This window comes from Chionomys nivalis, chromosome 17 (genome assembly GCF_950005125.1).
Source record: "Chionomys nivalis chromosome 17, mChiNiv1.1, whole genome shotgun sequence".
NCBI classification, from domain to species: domain Eukaryota; kingdom Metazoa; phylum Chordata; class Mammalia; order Rodentia; family Cricetidae; genus Chionomys; species Chionomys nivalis.
Window position 1 is genome coordinate 36,094,461 of NC_080102.1, and position 18,427 is coordinate 36,112,887.

Consider the following 18,427-nt stretch of genomic DNA (forward strand, 5'->3'; position numbering starts at 1 on the left):
TGCGAGAGAATCAAGTCTGGCTGTTGACTGTCACCTACTAAATCTTGCATTATGCAATTAGGCTTTCCTTTTCAAAGTTAATTAGTAAAAGAATAGTTTGTTTGCACATGAATTTTTAAAAAACTAAGTGGTGACTTTGTAGGTGCTTCTGGGTAATAATACTCACCAACTTGTATAAGTTCAAAGATTTCAACATAAATCTTTTAAAATGCTTCAAATGCAAATAAAAAATGCATATAAACAAAAGTAATGGAAGCCAGCATGTAAAAATACATAGAAATAAGAACAATGGGGCAGTGGGGCGGGGGGGGGGGGGGGGCGTTTTGGTATTGAATAGCCTGAAGGTAGTAAAACTGAATCTTAGGGTTGCCAAGGTGGCTCAGCAGGTGCAGACACTTTCTACCAAACCTGATGGCCTGAGTTCAATCCCCAGGAACCACACACTGGAAAGAGCATCTACTACTATGTGCATTCTTTTGACTTTCTGGCACATTGTGACACAAGTATGCATGCACACACACACACACACACACACACACACACAGAGAGACAGACGGACGGACAGATAACAAATAAATGTACCTTTTAAAATGAATCTTCGTTTTGTCATCAAATTAACTTTCTTGCTGAGACTACCTGCCAAGGAAGGCACCTCCTGCTGTGCTGTGGTGGCCTCTAGACATGGCTATGCTCTGGGAAGTTGCTATGGTTATAATGAAGTTGACAACCATCTAACACCACCTCTTTTTTACCAATCTAGAAGCAGTGGGACCTGGAGAACAGAGTTGATGAGTAAAGTGGACTAAAGCCTCTGCAGTAGCTACTTTATTTAGAGCACAGGCAAATTATATTCTGAGGGCTAAAGAGAATCACATGAGTAAAGTGTGCAATCACAAGAACAAACCGCATGTGGCAAAAACATGTTTTTCCATAGAGGCATTTACTTGAATAACAACAGCAAGCAATAATAAGTAATCCTAAGTAAACTGCCCGCTATACCTGGGAGGAGCACAAAAAAGCATTCCAAGAACAATTCTGTGTTTTGAAGAAACTGAGGTCATAAGACTCTTGTCTTGTTTTCTTGGTGTTTTCTCACAAGCATTCAGAAGTCTCCTCATACGACTCCATTCTTGAACATTTTCTGGCACACCTCCAACAATATTAAAGCTGAAAAATTACTAGAAGCTGGTTTAAGTTATCAGAAGACCACCAAGGGAGAAACACAGTGGATCTGGACTCCAGGGAGAAGAGTATTTTGACAAGTTCCAGTAGATCTCAGTCATCCCCTCCTTGGATCAGAAGTGGGTTCCCAGTCTCACTGGGCTTTGGAGATTGAATTTGGGGGTTTCAGTGAGAGGATGAGGAGCCACAGGGAAACAGTTTTTTATGTCTGTAGCTGCATGCTGCAAAGCTGAATGTTCTCAGAGAGAAAGAAACAAAAGCAGGGAGCTTCTGAGACACCAGCGTGCTAAGCAGAGCCTCTGATACCCGTAAGGTGTCAAAAAAGAGGAAGCATTCCATGACGATGCTCCTCTCATTCGGTTAGGCCAGGGGATCTGACATGTTCTGCCATTCAGCCACACTCCGGGAAGGACATGACAGAAACAGCAGCATCCTTATATGCAGAACATCCATGTAGAGTCTAGACAGAGTGCCTGCCTCGGGCTCCATTTGGCACCCAGAAAACAGACCTTTTGCAAAAGCTACTATGATTTCTCACAAAAAAACTTAGGCATTTAACCAAAAATTTCTAGGTATAAGATGGAATGAACAAGTACACAGAAAGCCTGCAGGAGCAGAGTCACAGATGTCTGGAGTCTAGAGTCACCAGGCATGTAAGGCAGGGACTTTCAAACAGAAGATAGACTTTCATTAGACTGCTACCCTCTGTGTTGTGAAAAGGTCAAGTGGGCATTTTAAAGCTCAAAAAAATACCGTCCTGCAATGAAGACCCCCGGCTGCTCTGATCTACACAGCCTAGCAGGCATTCAGGTGACACTGCTGTCTGCACAGTGTACATGTGAGAGCCAAGGTCGAGCTCCCAAAGCCAAGACCAAACAAACAGAGCCCTCAAAACCTCTCATGTTAAGTTTATGGTTTGTGTTGGGCGGGATTCATAGATGTTGTTAACTGTGCGTGGTCACATGCAGCTTAGATCACATGTCTGACATCCCCAGTTGAGCAACAAAGAACAGTTGTACAGAGACATGGTGGGGGGGGGATATGGCAGAAGTCTCAAGGGAGACCGAGAAGGGTGCACATTATAAATTGTGTATAAATTCTACCCAAATCCTTGACTGATCACTAACTGAACTTGTAGGGAGAGCCCCTAATCCATGCTGGAAACCAAAGGAAAAAGCCTTCACCTTCCGTGCACTGAATGGGTGACAGTTGGAAGGGTCAGGCCCACAGAAATGGAAACCAGTCTTCAGGGAACTGCCAGGATCAAGGGGCTCCACAAACATATACTACAACATTTGCAGGGGACTATCACAGGATCAAGGGGCTCTACCAGCATGTACTATGATATTTATTAAATGCCCAACATGGAACTGGAGATATGGCTCAGTGCAGAGGACCCAAGGCCAGTTTCCAGCAACCACACTGGGTACCTCATAGTAGTGGGCAGCTCCAGCTCCTGTGCTCACTTTGGCCTCACAGATACCTTCACTCACATGCATAAACCCACACAGACACATAATTAAGAAGAAATAAATAAGTTGCTAGACTTTGAAATTAATAAGAAGCCGTGACCCATAGTGAAGACATGGAAGAAGTTGCTAGAAGCTGACAGCTAGATGACAGACATACTGTGGTTAGCACATGAGTTCATGAAGCAGCCATTAAAAATGTATTCAAGAAGTTGGCTTGACATGGTGAACACTTGTGTATGCAGCACTCATGAAGCTAGGGCAAGAGGATGATGATGAGTTCAAGGCTAGTCTACACTACATAGTGAGTTTGAGGCTAGCCTTGGTTACACAGAAGGATACTGCTCAGCAAACAACAAAAAATGTACCCCAGGACCTCATTATTCACAGTGAGTGAACAGAGAGGACAGTCTCCAAAGACAAGGGCATAAAGGAACAAAATGGACACCGCAGAGAGGAAAACTAATGGGAATGGCAACTTCCCTGGAGGTATTTAGCAGTGGACTGGAGTAAGGGAATCTGAAGATAAATTAACAGGAATAATCTAATCTGCAAATATAAAAACTAGCAATACATTTTTAAACTAAGTGTCTGTTCGCCAGCCACATGAGGATCAGGTTAGAAAATGCTAGTAAAATATTCAGAAGAACCCTAAATTTGGGGCCCTTACTGGTACCCTTATAGATAATCTATAAGACAAAGATGAAACCACAAGTTAAATAAGGAAATATTTCCAAAAGTGACTGATTATAAGAAAGACAGTGGGGTGGGGGCGCTGCTCTGCCTGCATGAGACCCAGGTTCAAGTCCCTGCCTCACCAGGGAAAAGAAAGATGGGATAGCTACGGACGCTATAAATACCAACATCAAAGCAGTATAAGAGACTATTATGTGATCAATGGGTTTGGCCCTCGATTGAAATAGGTAAGATAGTAAATGACTGAAACTGACCTGAGATAACCTTTGTGCTTGTCATAGGTCATAGATAGATCTGTGTGCATGTGTGTTTCCCATGTTAAAGGTATATGTTATAACATGTGCATATATACTTATGTTAAGGGCATATGTATATATAATATTGGAGTGCTTACATTTATAAACATATATACCTGAGTATATTACAGGACCATCTTACAAACAATGCTTCGGTCCCATGGAGTTTTGCTGGCACATTGTAAGGAAGGCAAAGCATCCGGCTTCCTCGTTCTTTCAGAATACTCCCAGGGCATTACCTCATCATCTCATGAAGATGGCTGATCTGCTACCCGTGTCCGACATACAGTGCAAGAAAAGTAAATTAGAGAGCAACATGGATTAACATCAGATGCAGGAAGTCTTAATAAGATGTTAGCAAATCACATCCAGCAAGACCAAGAAGTGACAGTGTCCCACAACGCAGTGGGATTCTTCCCAGAGCTGTAGCGTTGGCTTGACGTTTGAAAATGAATCTCTGCAATCCACCACATTAACAGAATAAGATTTAAAATGATATAATTATCTTGATTCATGTAGAAAATTGATACAATTCTACATTCAATTATGATTATAAAAATGTAAGCAGATTAGGAATAAAAGGAACTTCCTTCAAGCTGATAGCGAGCGTCTTCTAAAATTCCACCGCAGACATAATTAATGATGAAGGAGTGAGGGCCGTCCAGACTGCGTCGGCAAGCGAGCAGGGCGCGTGTCTTCTGAATCAGTTTTCTTCAGCAGTAGGTTAGAGGGCCCAGCTGGGCAAAATAGACCATAGGAAGAGATGGAAGACGTGGATACTGGAAAGGAAAACATAGTATTGCCTTTGTTCTGTGATAACATGATTCTTTATGTAGGAAATTCACACACACATACGGTGCACACACACTGCACATACATACACAGACATAAAATCTTTTAAAAAATTGATTAAAAATAACTGGGCAGTGGTGGCGCATGGATTTAGTCTGAGCACTAAGGAGAGAGGCAGACAGATCTCTGTGAGTTTGAGGTCTGGTCTACAGAGTAAGTTCCAGGACAACCAAGACTACACAGAGAAACCTGTCTTTGGGGGAAAAAAATCTTGCACTGAGGGCTGGGATGTGGCTCCGCTGGTAGCGTGCTCATCTAGCATATAGGATGCTAAAGCCCTGGGTGCCATCCTGAGCCCTGCATAAACCAGGCGTGGAGGAACACAGCTGCAAGCCCAGCCCTTGGGAGGTGTAGACAGATCAGACGATCAGGATGGAGGCTACCCTGGACTACACGAGACTATATCTCAGAAAAACTAAAACAGCCTGCCCTGAGACCTATGAACCGTTTCTGAGAACACCTGAGGGCCTGACAATGGAGAGGCTCTAGCATTTCAGTATAGAAATGCAGCTCAAGATGCTTTCCTTCTGTCATTCCGTTTACTCAGTGCGGTCCCAGAAGGGGGCCGTAGAAATTGACAAGTTGAGCCTTACGTTAATCTCCACAGGAAATGTAAAGTATGTAAAACAGCCTAAATCTTGAAAGCAGAACTATTCAAGATGCATCATAAAGCAAGACACCATAGTGCATATATTCGAGAGAACAAGAGCCTTGATTTTATAGTGGGGAACTTTTCCAGCTGTTGGAGTCTGGCCCTGGGTGGGAGTCCCTGGGCTGTCAGTCAGGATGACTGGCAGAATAACAAGTTAATCTTTCCCTCCAGTCGACACTGCAGTACTTAATCTGCCTACTCCGTTTCTTACCCCATTCTTAGCTGTAATCTATATTTGATTTCTTTAAAAATTCATTTGGACCTTAATTTCTCTTTCCAATTTTGTTAATAGAAGGGAGAGATGGGTAGGTAGGTAGATGATAGATGGAGAGATAGATAATAAATTTATGTGACATTGATAGATTTTACACTTATTGCAAATTGTTAAAATTTCTGATACTAAGCACTAAATTATGTTTGTGTGGGTTACTACTTCCAAGTTATTGCATACATTTATCTATTTACTTATTTGTTGTTGTTGTGTGTGTGTGTGTGTATAGGGGTGTGTGTGTGTGTATAGGTGTGTGTGTGCCACAGCTCAAGTCTGGAGGTCAGAGGACCAATGGCAGGAGTCTGTTCTCTTCTTGCACTATGTGGGTCCCAGGAATGGTTCTTAGCTCATCAGGCTTGGCAGCAACTGCCTGACCCACTGAGCCATCTCAACATCAACCCAGTAGAAGCGACACTGTGAATCTGACAGAGCGTGATGGCGGAGTTCCCCGTGCTGGAGAGAGACTGGAGACCTCATCATGAAGCCTTCTTAGGGCCCCATAATTGGCTGAACAGCGTTCCTGTGACAGCACAGGCTCTAGAGTCAGAAAGGCGGGGTTTAGGATCCCAGCTCCTCTGCCACTCACAGCGTGGCAATGGGAGAGGCACCTGGCCTCTGCGTGTCGGTGCCTGGTTTGTGAGGCAGATGAGGATGGCTTTGCCGCATGGGGGTCACAGAAGCAAAGCCCTCCAAGTGGGACTTGGGACTCAGCACACACAGTCACTGCTGCGCTACTTCGACGCATGAGTGTTAGGACTGCACACCTTCAGCCCACCGCTAACCTCGGGATCTCTCTGTCGGCGTCCTTCTCATGCCTTCTCAGCAACAGGTACATGCCTGTGGGGGTTACTGTTGTGGTGATGAAACACCATGACCAAAAGCAAGCGTTTATTTCGGTTTGTACTTTCAGGTAATACTCCATCACTGTGGGAAGTCAGAGCAGGAACTCAGATAGAGCAGGAGCTGATGCAGAAGCCTTGGAGAAGTGCTGCTTACTGGCTTCCTCCGCCTGCTTTCTTACAGAACCTAGGACCACCAACCCAGGGATGACACTACCCACAATGGGCTGGCTCCTCCCCTGGGAATCACTAATTAAGAAAATGCCTTACAGCCAGAATTTATGGAGGCATTTTCTTGAGGGTCCCTCCTTTCAGATAACTCTACCATGTATCAAGGTGACATAAAACTAGCCAGGACAACACCTTCCTCGCAGAAAAGGCCTTCCCACTGTGGATGCTGTGACTGAACACAGAGGTTCTGGAGAGCTCCAACTCATCCCTCAGAAAGCAGCCACTCAGCTGTGGATTGATCACCATTTTCTTGTAAAGAACAAACAGCCTTCCAAGCCTCGAGCAGCCTGGCTTCTTCCTTTCAGCAGCCCAGGTTCTTTTTATCAGACAAGTCTTGTTTCACTCTGGTACAGTTCCCTCTCACTGGCACTCTCCTGCCCCTCCCTGCCGCATCCCCCCCCTCACCCTTCCAAGAGCATCTCAAACACGTGACCTTGGGGTGTAGATGCTCGCACTTATCTTTCCTCTGCCTTCCACAAGGCCGTCTGTTGTTTTCGCTAAACAATAACTACACGTAGACTTAATAGCTGAGCGCATTCCTCCTCAACTATTAGTGGCGACCCTGCTTGCCCTGTTTATGATTGTCTCCCCGCACCAGGCACAGTACTGTGCATGTCGTAGTTGTTAGTGTTTTGTGAGTGAACTAAAGCCAGCTTAGAAGTGGCAGGAATGGAGCAGGTCCATGAGAAACATAGAGGGGATGCTGGTGCATGAAGCCAGATGGAGGATGTGGAGCCTGAGGAGCAGATTAAGAAGTTTGAACTTCAGGGCTGGAGAGATGGCTCAGCAGTTAAGAGGACCTCGGCTCAGTTCCCCACACCCACTCAGAGATCCAGGGCAGCTAGAGGCCACAGAAGTACAGGGAGGTAACCAGAGATCCTCGTGGGGCATGACCCTGGGAAAGTAGACCTGAGTCTGGAATCCAGAAATAAAGGGAAGAACCTTTTTGGAGAAGAGAGGCTGTTTCACAGGGCTGCTTGCTGTCTTGAAGCAGCAAGCCTCTGCACCACTCATCCCAAGTCACAGCCTCGGTTGCTTCTTGCTGGGGGATGGCACCTGTGGTGGTGATTAGTGACTGACAACTGGACAGGATCTAGGATCACCAGGAGACAAAGGTCTGGGCACATCTGTGAGGGAGTCTCCAGATTGGGTTAACTCAAGTGCAAAGACCCACCCTAATTGTGAGTAGCGCCATTTTGTGGGTGTGGCTCCTGAATGAATACAAAGGGGAAAGTGTACATCTTGTCCTACTTCCTGACTAGGAATGCAGCCTGAGCAGCTGTCTCACTCTCCTGCCGCCCTGACCGCCCCACCATGGTGTGCCACTGAACTGTGGGCCAAGACGAACCCTTCTCCTCTTGAGCTGTCTCAGCACCAGAAAAGTGACTAAAGACTCCTGAGTAGCCTGGAGAGTCTGCAGGGACCAGACATGAAGAATTGAGGCCTGGGTGCAGGATGAGAAGGAAGGAGATGTAACTCTTATGGGGTCAAGATGAGGCCAACAGGAGCCAGCCTCTGGCCACTGCCTGTGGCAGGAAGAGCGTACCTGGCATACAGCCTGCCTGGCTGCCTTACAGGCAGATTTCAGAAACTTTTGTACCCCAGTGGCAACCAAGGAGAACAATAACAGAGGCCACACAGCGCTGGTGACCACAGTACTTAACACAGTCCTTACGGCAGAGGAGTGCAGTTCAGCAGATGAGAAAGAAGTCACAGTGGTGTGGCATGGGAATGGCAAGGTGGCGGGAATCAACGAGAAAGGAGACAGCTGATAGTGGAGGGAGCAGAGAAGGGCCACTGGTCTCGCAGTCTCAGCAGGTCCTGCGGATGCCTAGGAGTGACGGGCGGGCTGGGTGTGAGTGAAAAGTAAAGCACTTTGGGAACCAGGACTTGAGAGCTGGGCCGTCCTGAGCACCCACTTGTTGCAGGTGCGAGACTGAAGTGGGCATCTGATCTCCACAGCCCGACACGGGGGATGATGGAGAATGCTCTCATCTTCTGCTTTCAAGAAGGGTTTACACAAAGAGTCCTCGTCCGACATCATGAACTCCCTGGAGTAATAAGCTGAACGAGTTCGGAAGCACTTGCACTGTGTGTCTCGGTGACCTCAAATGGGGTGGAGGGGTCACCTCCGTGCTTCAACACCCTCCTGAATGCCAGCTCCTTGTGACCTTTGATAGTGAAGAATGACCCTGGGCAGCCCATTGCCTCTCCTCCACCTGATTTTGTTACTATCTGTAGCTCGGACTATTGTTTTCCGCCATTATCTGTTTCCTCATCACACGGGACAGACAGAGAACTGTAGCTGCCGGGACCCCACAGGCAGTGTTCACTCCTGCTTTCAGGTCCCAGCTGCCTGCTGTGTAGTCTTTTTAGAGCTGAACAGCCTGCTGGGAAACAACAGCGGTGCATGCTCTGGCCCCTGCCTGTTTCTGTCCTTGGTCCACAACTGTTCTTCTGTGCAGTTCTTTGCTGGTTCATCTCTGCTAGCAAAATAACCAGACGAGCACAGCAGACATGAACTGTAAAAGCCAGTGGTTCCCAACCTCTGGGTCTCCACCCCTCCAAGGGTAGAATATCAGATATCCTGCATATCAGATATTTACATTACAATTCATAACTGAAGCAAAATTACAGTTATGTATGAGCAACAAAATAATTTTATGGTTGGGGGGGTTTGCCACAAGAGGAACTATGTTAAATGGTTACAACACTAGGAAGGTTGAAAACCACTGGAAAAACCCTCAGAGCCAACAAAAAATTTGAAATTTTCCCTTTAAAAACCTAGGAAATGTGGATCTAGGGAGATGATTCTTTGGGTAAGAGCTTGCTACACAGGCATAAGGACCTGAGTTCAAGTCCCTCATGCCTGTGTAAACAGCCAGGTGTGGCCACATTCATTTGTAACCCCAGCCTGGAGCAGCAGAGACTGGGATGTCTGGGCTCCCTGAACAGCCAGTCTAGGCTGGCTGGTGCCCTTCAGGCTCAGTGAGAGATCCGGTCTCAGATATAAGACAGAGCAGCTGAGAAGAAGCGTGTGCACGTCCACTGATGCATGAGCCACATGCACGAGCACGCACTTCAGTGCATTTTACGTCCTCCCAGAGTTCCTCAGTACTTTCGTTGCTTCGGCAAGCCCTAGACCCAACCTCTCCATCGCTGCTGGCTGCCACCAAGCCTCTCTGCCTGAGTTCTGCCTTTCCTGGACATTTCATCCCGGATGAGACCTCTTGTCAGCTTCGTCCTCTCAGCGTATTCTCAGAGTTGTGACATGCGTCAATCTGTCCCTCTTCGTGATCACATGGTATTCTGTGGTGCAGATACAGGCTGCTGACACAGCCATCAGTGGACATTTTAGCTGTTTCTACTTTTAACATTCTAAATAAGCCCTTTATAACCATTTATATAAAATGATACATTGGAGGGGTGACAGTACTTTAGTTTGCATGTGTTGCTCATTTGGAAATCACTGTATGTCATCTGGGAGCATTGAAAGAGATGAATTAGGGAGAGAAAGTGAAAAATCTGTGTTTAGCCATCCGGGGGTCTGCTGCTCCAGATAAAACACATGGACACCAGAGGAAGATTGCAATATCCCTGGAAATGTACCTTTTTCATCTTTGCAACATAGTTCTAGATGCCATGTAAATCGAAAGCTATTGTATCTTAATTAGCAGGCCTTCTGTGTTTGCAGTAGAAATGTTAAAGATAACGCATCAGCATTTGGAATGAGTTTGTCAGTGCTGTCCTTGAGCAGCTGACAACTGGCCTGTACCACACGATGAGCATTTAAAGCACAGCCACTTCCTCTGTCTTACTGCGGTAGTCCCTGCACCAAGGGGATTGGTGCCAACAGGATGCCCACATCACTTCTGCGGGGAGCCAGCACAGGGGAAGAGAAGGGGCAGTGCAGGATGCCCTGGAGCAGATTGAAGGGTGCAGCGCAGCTGCACAGTGTTTGGAAACAAAAGGAAATTGGCGCGCAGCAATTAGCGCCGAGTGGCTTTTCTCAGCGCTGAGCCTGCAGATCAGAGCTGGAGCCCACACCACACTGTCACTCAGCGGTGGTGGCACAGAGCCAAAGGAAGGTGGCCAGGGGAGGATTTTCTGGCTCCTACTTTAGAAACACCTATAACCTGGAAGCTCAGCATTTCTGGACCCAGCCTTGCCTCTGGTTCTCCAGGTCCCGGGAAGGCCCAAGACCCACACTCTAGCAAGTCCCCAACATTGCTGCCAAGAACACAAAGCTAAGTACGGGGGAGGGGCTTTAGGGGCCTCATGTATGTGTGCGCCTACCCATGTCCTTGTGTGGGGATGGCTCCACACTAATGGTTGATTCCTGAGTTTGTTTTCCTCTCGGCTCCTTGGGGGCTTCCTCTGAGCACCTTCTTTCTAAATGTTGCAGGCTCAAAGTCTCCTAGTCCCTTTTTGCCCATATTCACCCTAAGTCCCCCTTTCCTTCCCTCCTAATTTTGTGTTCTTCCCTACCCCCGCCCCCATCAAGGGCAGTTTATGCTGCCCAAATATTCTTGGATGTGTTGTGTGACCCTCCATTGGGGCATGGTTGACTTATCGGTCTCCACTCTTAGAGAAAACTGACCCTCCCTCTCCCAGCAGTTAAATTACCCTTGGGGGTGGGACTTCATGCCAGCTCCCCTCCCCATACTGGGGTCTGGTCTGACTTGGGCTGGCACGGGTCTTGTCCATACTGTCACAGCTTCCTTCCCCACACTGGGGTCTGGTCTGACCTGGGCTGGCACAGGTCTTGTCCATACTGTCACAGCCACTGTGGGTTCATATTTGCAAAGCTGTCCATGTGTCCAGAGACACTGTTTCCTTGGAGTCGTCTGCCACCTCTGGCCCTTCCACTCTTCCTGCCAAATACTGTTTCTGAAACAGTTCCTTAGTTCTCTAGTAAATACACTGTGGGCTCCAGAATCTCCAAATTTCATCAAGAACATACTTTTCTATCATCAGATGCATGGCCTCTGACAGGGAATCAGTAGCAAGCTCCCTGAATGGCAGGAAGCCTGCCATTTCCTCGGGAATGCACAGCTCGTGTGGAACACCATTAATGTTAGTAAGTTAACAATTGCCACAACCACGAGACCTGCCAGAACCATCTTATGGGAGAAGACGTTTATTCTGGCTCATGGTTTCCGAGGATTCAGCCATGGAGGGGGAAGCGTGGCAGGGTGGCTTGGCAGAGTGCAGACCTGTGGAGGAGGCTCAATCTATGATGACCAACAAATAGTAAAACAGAAAGCAGGCAGGGATAGCACCTCCCTCCCCCAGGACCCTATCCTAGTGAGGCCCCACCTCCAAAAGATGCCCTACCTTCTAAAATAGCACTGCAACCTGGGGTGTAAGCATTCAGAACGTGAGCCTGGGGGACCTTTCCACTCCAAACCATACTAGCCTTTTTCATTTACTGGGCTCTTTACTGGGTTCTCCTATAACTTCTACATACCGGCCACAGTTCTAACTCATGCATAGTAAGAGATGTGGAATCTTCAAATAATGAAATATGGTTTCTTTCTTTCTTTATTATCTTCTGGTAGAGATCAGTGTCTCTGTCAGCTGCTCCTATGGCTGCCACGTCGCCTCACCATCCTGATGATTTTTTTCTGAACTTTATGCCCACAAGTTAACATAATTCTGTAATAGAGTGAACTTCTGCAATCGTTCCAGCACAGCGGAGTGGTGTGGACTGCAGTGTGCTGGCTGAGCTCACGGTCTGGGACGTCGGAGGTTCTTGAATTTGAGTCCCATCCCGTCCTCTTTGTAACTTTCTGATCTGGGAGAGATTTCAGCCTCTGAATTCCTTTGCATCGTGTTTAAAATGAGGTTATCAAACCCATTCCACATTGAGGAATGTATTAGTCAGTGTTCTGTTATTGTAACACAACACTGGAGGCTAGATATTTTGTCAATAAAAGGAGGTTTACTTTGCTCAAAGTTTTGAATGTCTAAGAGCATCTGCTCAGCTCTGGTGAGTGACAGCATCATGTGAGAGAAATGTCACATGATAAGAAGCTTGCGCTTTTATAATAAGTCACTTTCACAGGAACTAACCTGAGTTCTGTAAGAAATTCAACAATCCTGTCCAAGGGCAGTACCCCGGTGACCCTGTGACCTCCTACCAGATCTAATCCCGTAAAGCATCCACCACCCCTCATGGCCACATTGGGAAGCATACTTCCAACACATGAACGTGTGGGGGCAGACCACATGTAAACCAAGGCACGTGCTAAAGAGAACCAGGAAGCAGCTATTTAAAAATGGGTTCTATAGTCCCAGCACCCAGGGCACAGCGGCACGTAGGTTTCTGTGAGTTTGAGGCCAGTCTGATGTACATAATGATTTCCAGGACAGCCAGGGATACATAGAGATTCTTTCTAAGAAAAATACAAACAAACAAAAACCACCACTACCATCATCATATAAAAGAATAAAATAAGGGCTGGAGAGATGGCTCAGTGGTTAAGAGCACTGGCTGCTCTTCCAGAGGTCCTGAGTTCAATTCCCAGCACCTACATGGTGGCTCACGACCATCTACAATGGGATCTGATGCCCTCGTCCAGCACACAAGTGTACATGCAGAACACTCATACATAAAATTAAATAAAGTTTTTTTTTAAAAAAAAAAAAAGAATAAATTTAAAATGAGTTATATCATTGGACTTCGCCTTGAAGCGATCCGTTTACCTTGAATAACTCACCCCTATAACTCCCGGGGGTGGGGGAAGGTCCTGAAAATCAGGAGGGAGCACTTGGTGGGTCTCTGAAATGAGAGCTCCAAAAAGTGGTCAGCTTGTGTGGACTGTAACCAGGAGTGAGTGAACAGAGCCTACCGGCACCCTTCCCCTGATGGCTGCAGGAAGGCTGGTAGCCAACCCTTTCCTCTCCCGGCAGCAAACAGGAGACCGTGCTGAGCTGCTAACCTACCTCAGAAGGAGGAACTGCTTCACTGACGTCTGCCGCTTCAGTCAAACAACCCACCCGGGCTCGTTTCTGAAGCTTCCGCCAGCTCTCACCCTCTGTTCTGAGCCACAAGCAGACACGGAGCCGGAGCCTTCTGGAAGGGCCTCTCGTAAGGAACAGTGTGGGAACACAGTGGAGGACATTACACCGTGAAAGGAGAAGAAAACACTTTAAAAACTCTCCAAAAGACAAGAAAATATGACGTGTCTATAAAACAAGAACAGGCTGTTTGGAGAATTTCTGAGAACAACAAGAAACCTCTTCAAAATTAAAATCAGCCAGCAGAAACAAGCAATTCACCAGAAGGATTGCAAGCTAAGACTGATGAAACCTCCAAGAAGTAGGGCAAAGAGACAATGTCAGAGAGAAGGGGAGGAGAAAGTAGAAGGGGGCTGGTAAGGTGGCTCAGCGGGTAGACGCTTACCTAGCAAACCTGACAGCCAGAGGCCAATTCCCTGAACCCACGTGAAAATAGGAGAGAGCCGATTCTGCCAAATGCCCTCTGACCTCCAGACGTGTGCTGTGCTGCGCTCACACACACTAATCATACTTGAAAATTAGGACTGGAGAGAGGCTCAGTAAAGTGCTGCTCAAGCCTGAGGACCGGAGTTCGGGCCCCAGAATGGGGGTGTGGTAGCCCACATCTGCGGTCCTCATGTGTCCTATTGAGGGGGAGATGCAGAAGGACACCCTGGTAAGCTCACAGACCAGCTAGGCTCAACACGGTGGTCAGCAAGAGGCCCTGTGTCACAATGGAAGGAGAGGACCCACAACCAAGAGTGTCCTCTGACCTCCACATGACTGTTGTGGCACATGCACACGTGCACCTACACACAAGAGTGTGTGCACACACACATTGCACACATTAGAAAGCAAGGAGTCGGAAGATAGCCCAGACACTCTTACGTGCAAACCAGGAGTTCAGAGAGAGAGCAGAGACACCATGAGCCATACGCTCCCTAACCGAAGCCTAGAGAAAACATTTGAATCCAAAGGAAACGAGTTCCCTGATTCAAACCCCAGTCAATGAAGATTGCCCCGCTTCAGCGAACAGCATTGAGGATTCGAGAGTACTGGGGATGAAGAGGAAAACTGCTAATACCTCAGAGGTGCAGCAGGCTCTGTGCCATGAGTAAGAATTAGAACAGCAGGTCTGGAGAGGGACTCATCGGTTAAGAGCAATGGCTGCTCTTCCCAGGGGCCTGGGCTTAATTCCCAGCACCCACATGGTGGCTCACAACCATCCATAACTCCAGTTCCAAGGGATCAGTGCTCTCTTCTGGGCTCCACAGATAACAGGTATGCACCTGTTAGATAGACCTGCATACAGGTAAACCACCTGCACACCCAAAATGAAAATAAATAAATCTTTTTTTAAAAAGTAGAATGGCTGTGACTTAGCACTTAAAATACTGGAAATAGGAAGGATGTGGAAGATGGCCTTCAAGAGTCAGTGGTCCAGCAACTGTCATGCTCTCCTGGAGGCCTGTGTTTGGATCCATAGAGCTCACATAGGTCATGCATGGCAGTGAGCATTGCAGTCTTTGTGCTCCTAGGTAGAGATAGGGGACAGACACAGGAGAATCCCAGAATCTTTCAGGCCAGCTAGCCTGATGTGCACAGCTGTGAACAAGAGAATCTGCCTCAAACAAGGTGGAAAGGTGAGAACCAATGCCCCACATTGTCCTCTGACTTCCGCCTGCGGCATGATGCTCTTACGTGTGTGTGTGTGTGTGTGTATGTGTGTGTGTGTTTGTACACACACTCTCAGATGTTTTTCAAAGTCCAAAGGAAAAGACTTTCTGCCTAGAATTCTTCATGAAAACTATCTCTAAGCCTGAGGGTAGAAAGAGCATTTTCAGACATGCATATTCCAGTGCCTCTTGGGCCTCTTCGTCCTTGGCCTGCTGGTGATTGCACTACTCACAAATGACAGCAAAACAAGAAAGGGGGACATGGAGGCTGAAGAACAGAGAGCCAGCCCAGGAGGTGAAGGATGCAGCAGATGACAGTTGGGATGCAACGTGGAGCATGTGAACACGTGGCTTTCATCACCCACGTGCCCACTAGCATGGCACCACCCTCACAGCGCCAGGAAAGAGTGACTGGATTAGCCTGACCCAGATTCTCCCAGGGAGCTCGGCTGGCCTTGGCCACGCGCAGCTGAGTCCCCCTTTCCTTCCATCCCTGTTGCCACATCAGCTGAGAACACTCTTGGCATCCAAAAACAAGTTTTGTGACTGGACCCTTCCCTGAGAACTGTAGATAGGCCCTGAAGAGCTTAGAGGCAAAAAATAGAGAGTGGCCACCTGCCCTGACCATTTTTATGAGTTCCAGTTTAGTTCAGAAGGGACATGAATATGTAGTAGAATCTACCAACAAAGCAAAGTCCCCGAGTGCTGAGTGGCAGGCTTCAGCTTCCCTGCTGTGTGCCTGGCCGAGTAAATCTTTAAAGTAACAAGTTCAGAGCGCATCACACACACACACCCGAGGATAGATTTCACCAATTTATGCCATATATCCAAAAATAAATCCACGTAGGTATTCCAAGAGAAAAAAAAAGCCCTGTGTCCAAAGAAGTTTGGGGAACAGTTGGATAAGATGCTTTAGGGCTGGGGGTCTAACTCAGTGGTCAGAGGGTTCGCCGAGCACGCATGAAGCTCTTGGTTTGGTCCAACACATGAACCTAGTGTCGTGACACACTTGTGACCCTAGCACTTGGGAAACAGAGCCAAGAGGATCATGAGTTCAAGGTCATCCTCTGCTCCATAGTGAGTTTGGGGCCATCCTGGGCTTCATGAGACCCTGTAAAGGAAAGTACTGTAGATCCCTCATCATTTTAAATGTGATGATGCAGTCAGTCCTAATGTGAGGGGCAGTGTGCAGTGACCGAAGAGCTGTTTTTGCGAAGCTCCAGCTGTTTCATTTTATTTTTTTAAGATTTATTTTATTTGTGTAGGTGTTTTGCCTCAATATATGTATGTGTATGTGCACCCCATGTATGCCTGGTGTCCACAAAGGTCAGAAGAGGGTGTCAGATACCTTGGAACCAAAGTTACTAATGACTGTGAGCTGCCATGTAGGTGCTGGGAACCGAACCCAGGTCCTCTGCAAGAGCAGCAAGAGCTCTTAGCCTCTGAGCCATCTCTCCAGCCCCCGCATCTGCTATCTCTTGTCTTATTTTATTTTTACTCATCTATTTATTTTACATCCTAGCTGCAGCCTCCACCCCCCATCTTCCCCTCCCAGCTCCTCTCCCCCATCCCCCGCCAACCCCCAGTGCCCTCCTCTTCCGTTTCCACCCAGGAAGGCATCTGTTCTCTTAAGGAACACACTCATAACAGTTTGGGAAACTAGAATGGAATAGATAGAAGACATTTAGTATGCTTTTACATGAAAGGAAATGAAATTGTTCTCAAGTCTTTAATTTTATGAAATGGGTTTCAAGTACGTTTTTATGCTGCTTACATACCCTTGGTAAGAAAAGTGGGTCCGCGTGCTACAGTGCTCTGGGTCTGAGCTGGGCTGGGCTTAGTCTTAATTATGTTTGACCACAGAGAGGAAAAGATTCATTATACTGGAGTCACTGGAGTTTATTCTGTTATAATAATATCCGTATGGGGGAAAAGGCGAAAGACTAAGTTAGGACTTTCTCGGCCTTCCTACTTGAAACGCCTACATAAAACCCCAGCAGGCAGAAGATTTAATACCTTTCTCTCAGGGATGAGGCCTACAGTAGTGTAAAAATATGCTGGGTAGGGTTTAGATGTCATGGTGAATATTGATCATTCTATTTTAGGTTCATTTCCATGGCATTATTGGTATATAATACATCTGTAGATTTGTCTGTTTCCGACTTTGGGTTTTTCAGGTTTGTGAATTTTTAAACTTTTAAAATTCAGACTGGTTTATATTGAGACCTTCCAGATAGGTGTTTACATGACACAATTATTGTAGCCATTACTCTTGCTTGTATGTTATATAAATCTCTCTCTCTCTTCCTTCTATTTTAGTTCCCACTGCCTCTGAGGTCACATCTTCTTTTTCTACTTTGTCTGTGTCGTCTCCTGACTCGGCCCATCCAGAGAAGTCAGCTCATCACTTTCCCCTGGTTTTCACCAGCCCTTCCTTCTTGATTCAGCCCCATCCACAGTCATCGTCTGTCCCCTTCACATACAAAGATGAGGCAGCCAGGGTTCACCACCCCTTTGCTCCCAGGGGTACAGCATCTTCAGAGGACGAAGAATACCCCAATGGCCAAGATAACTCCGACTCAGCTATGGAGAAACCAGCTCACACTCCTAGCAGTAATCAGGTAGCATTTTCCTCCCCAGCTGGAACCTGCTTCCCCTCGGTTAGCCTGTCCCAGGCTAGTTTTCAGACAAGGGAAGGCTTGCCCAGGGAATCCCCCGAGTCGAGCTCTCTCCATGGGCTTCTAGGTGAGGTGAGGGGTGCTGTGCTCAGACTTCATGAGGACCTGAGCCTGGTGATCCAGGAACTTGGTGTCATCAACAGTCACCTAGGCAACCTGAGTGGCAGCAGCCAAGCAGCCAGTGAGACTCTGCAGGACCCCCAGTCTTCCATGGGGAGCTCGGATCCTATCTAGCAGCATAGCTATTTTTCTGGAACACAGTGGTTCCGCTGCCCACAGACCTGGAGGTCCAACACTTCAGAGGTCCCCAGTGCTGTGGGGACAGAAAGGCAATGACTTAATTTTTCATTTTCAAGTTTATGAGCGCATCTTTCAAACCGACAAAGTCATTTGGGTGCTGTGCTTTTTTTTTTCTTTTTCAAGAGAAAGAAGTCACTTTTGATCATTTCAGGTTTAGATAGTAGTTGCTTTGAAACTGGGGAGTATTTCTCCCATTTTTTGCATTTCAGTACCTTATCCCCAGAGGGGTGAGTGTTAGTGAGAGTTGTGGGAGCCTTTAAAGTGCAAATAGCTGTCAGAGGGT

The 18,427-nt window shown here is 47.0% G+C and overlaps 1 protein-coding gene across 1 annotated transcript in view; it reads left to right on the plus strand.

The window, feature by feature from the left end:
- Enthd1 (ENTH domain containing 1) overlaps positions 1–18,078 on the plus strand; it is a 109,171-nt gene extending 91,093 nt beyond the window's left edge. Inside the window, exon 6 of the mRNA XM_057792418.1 lies at positions 17,486–18,078. Within this exon, the coding sequence (XP_057648401.1) occupies positions 17,486–18,078 (593 nt within the window). The remainder of the gene's footprint in view (positions 1–17,485) is intronic.
- Positions 18,079–18,427: the final 349 nt, after the last annotated feature.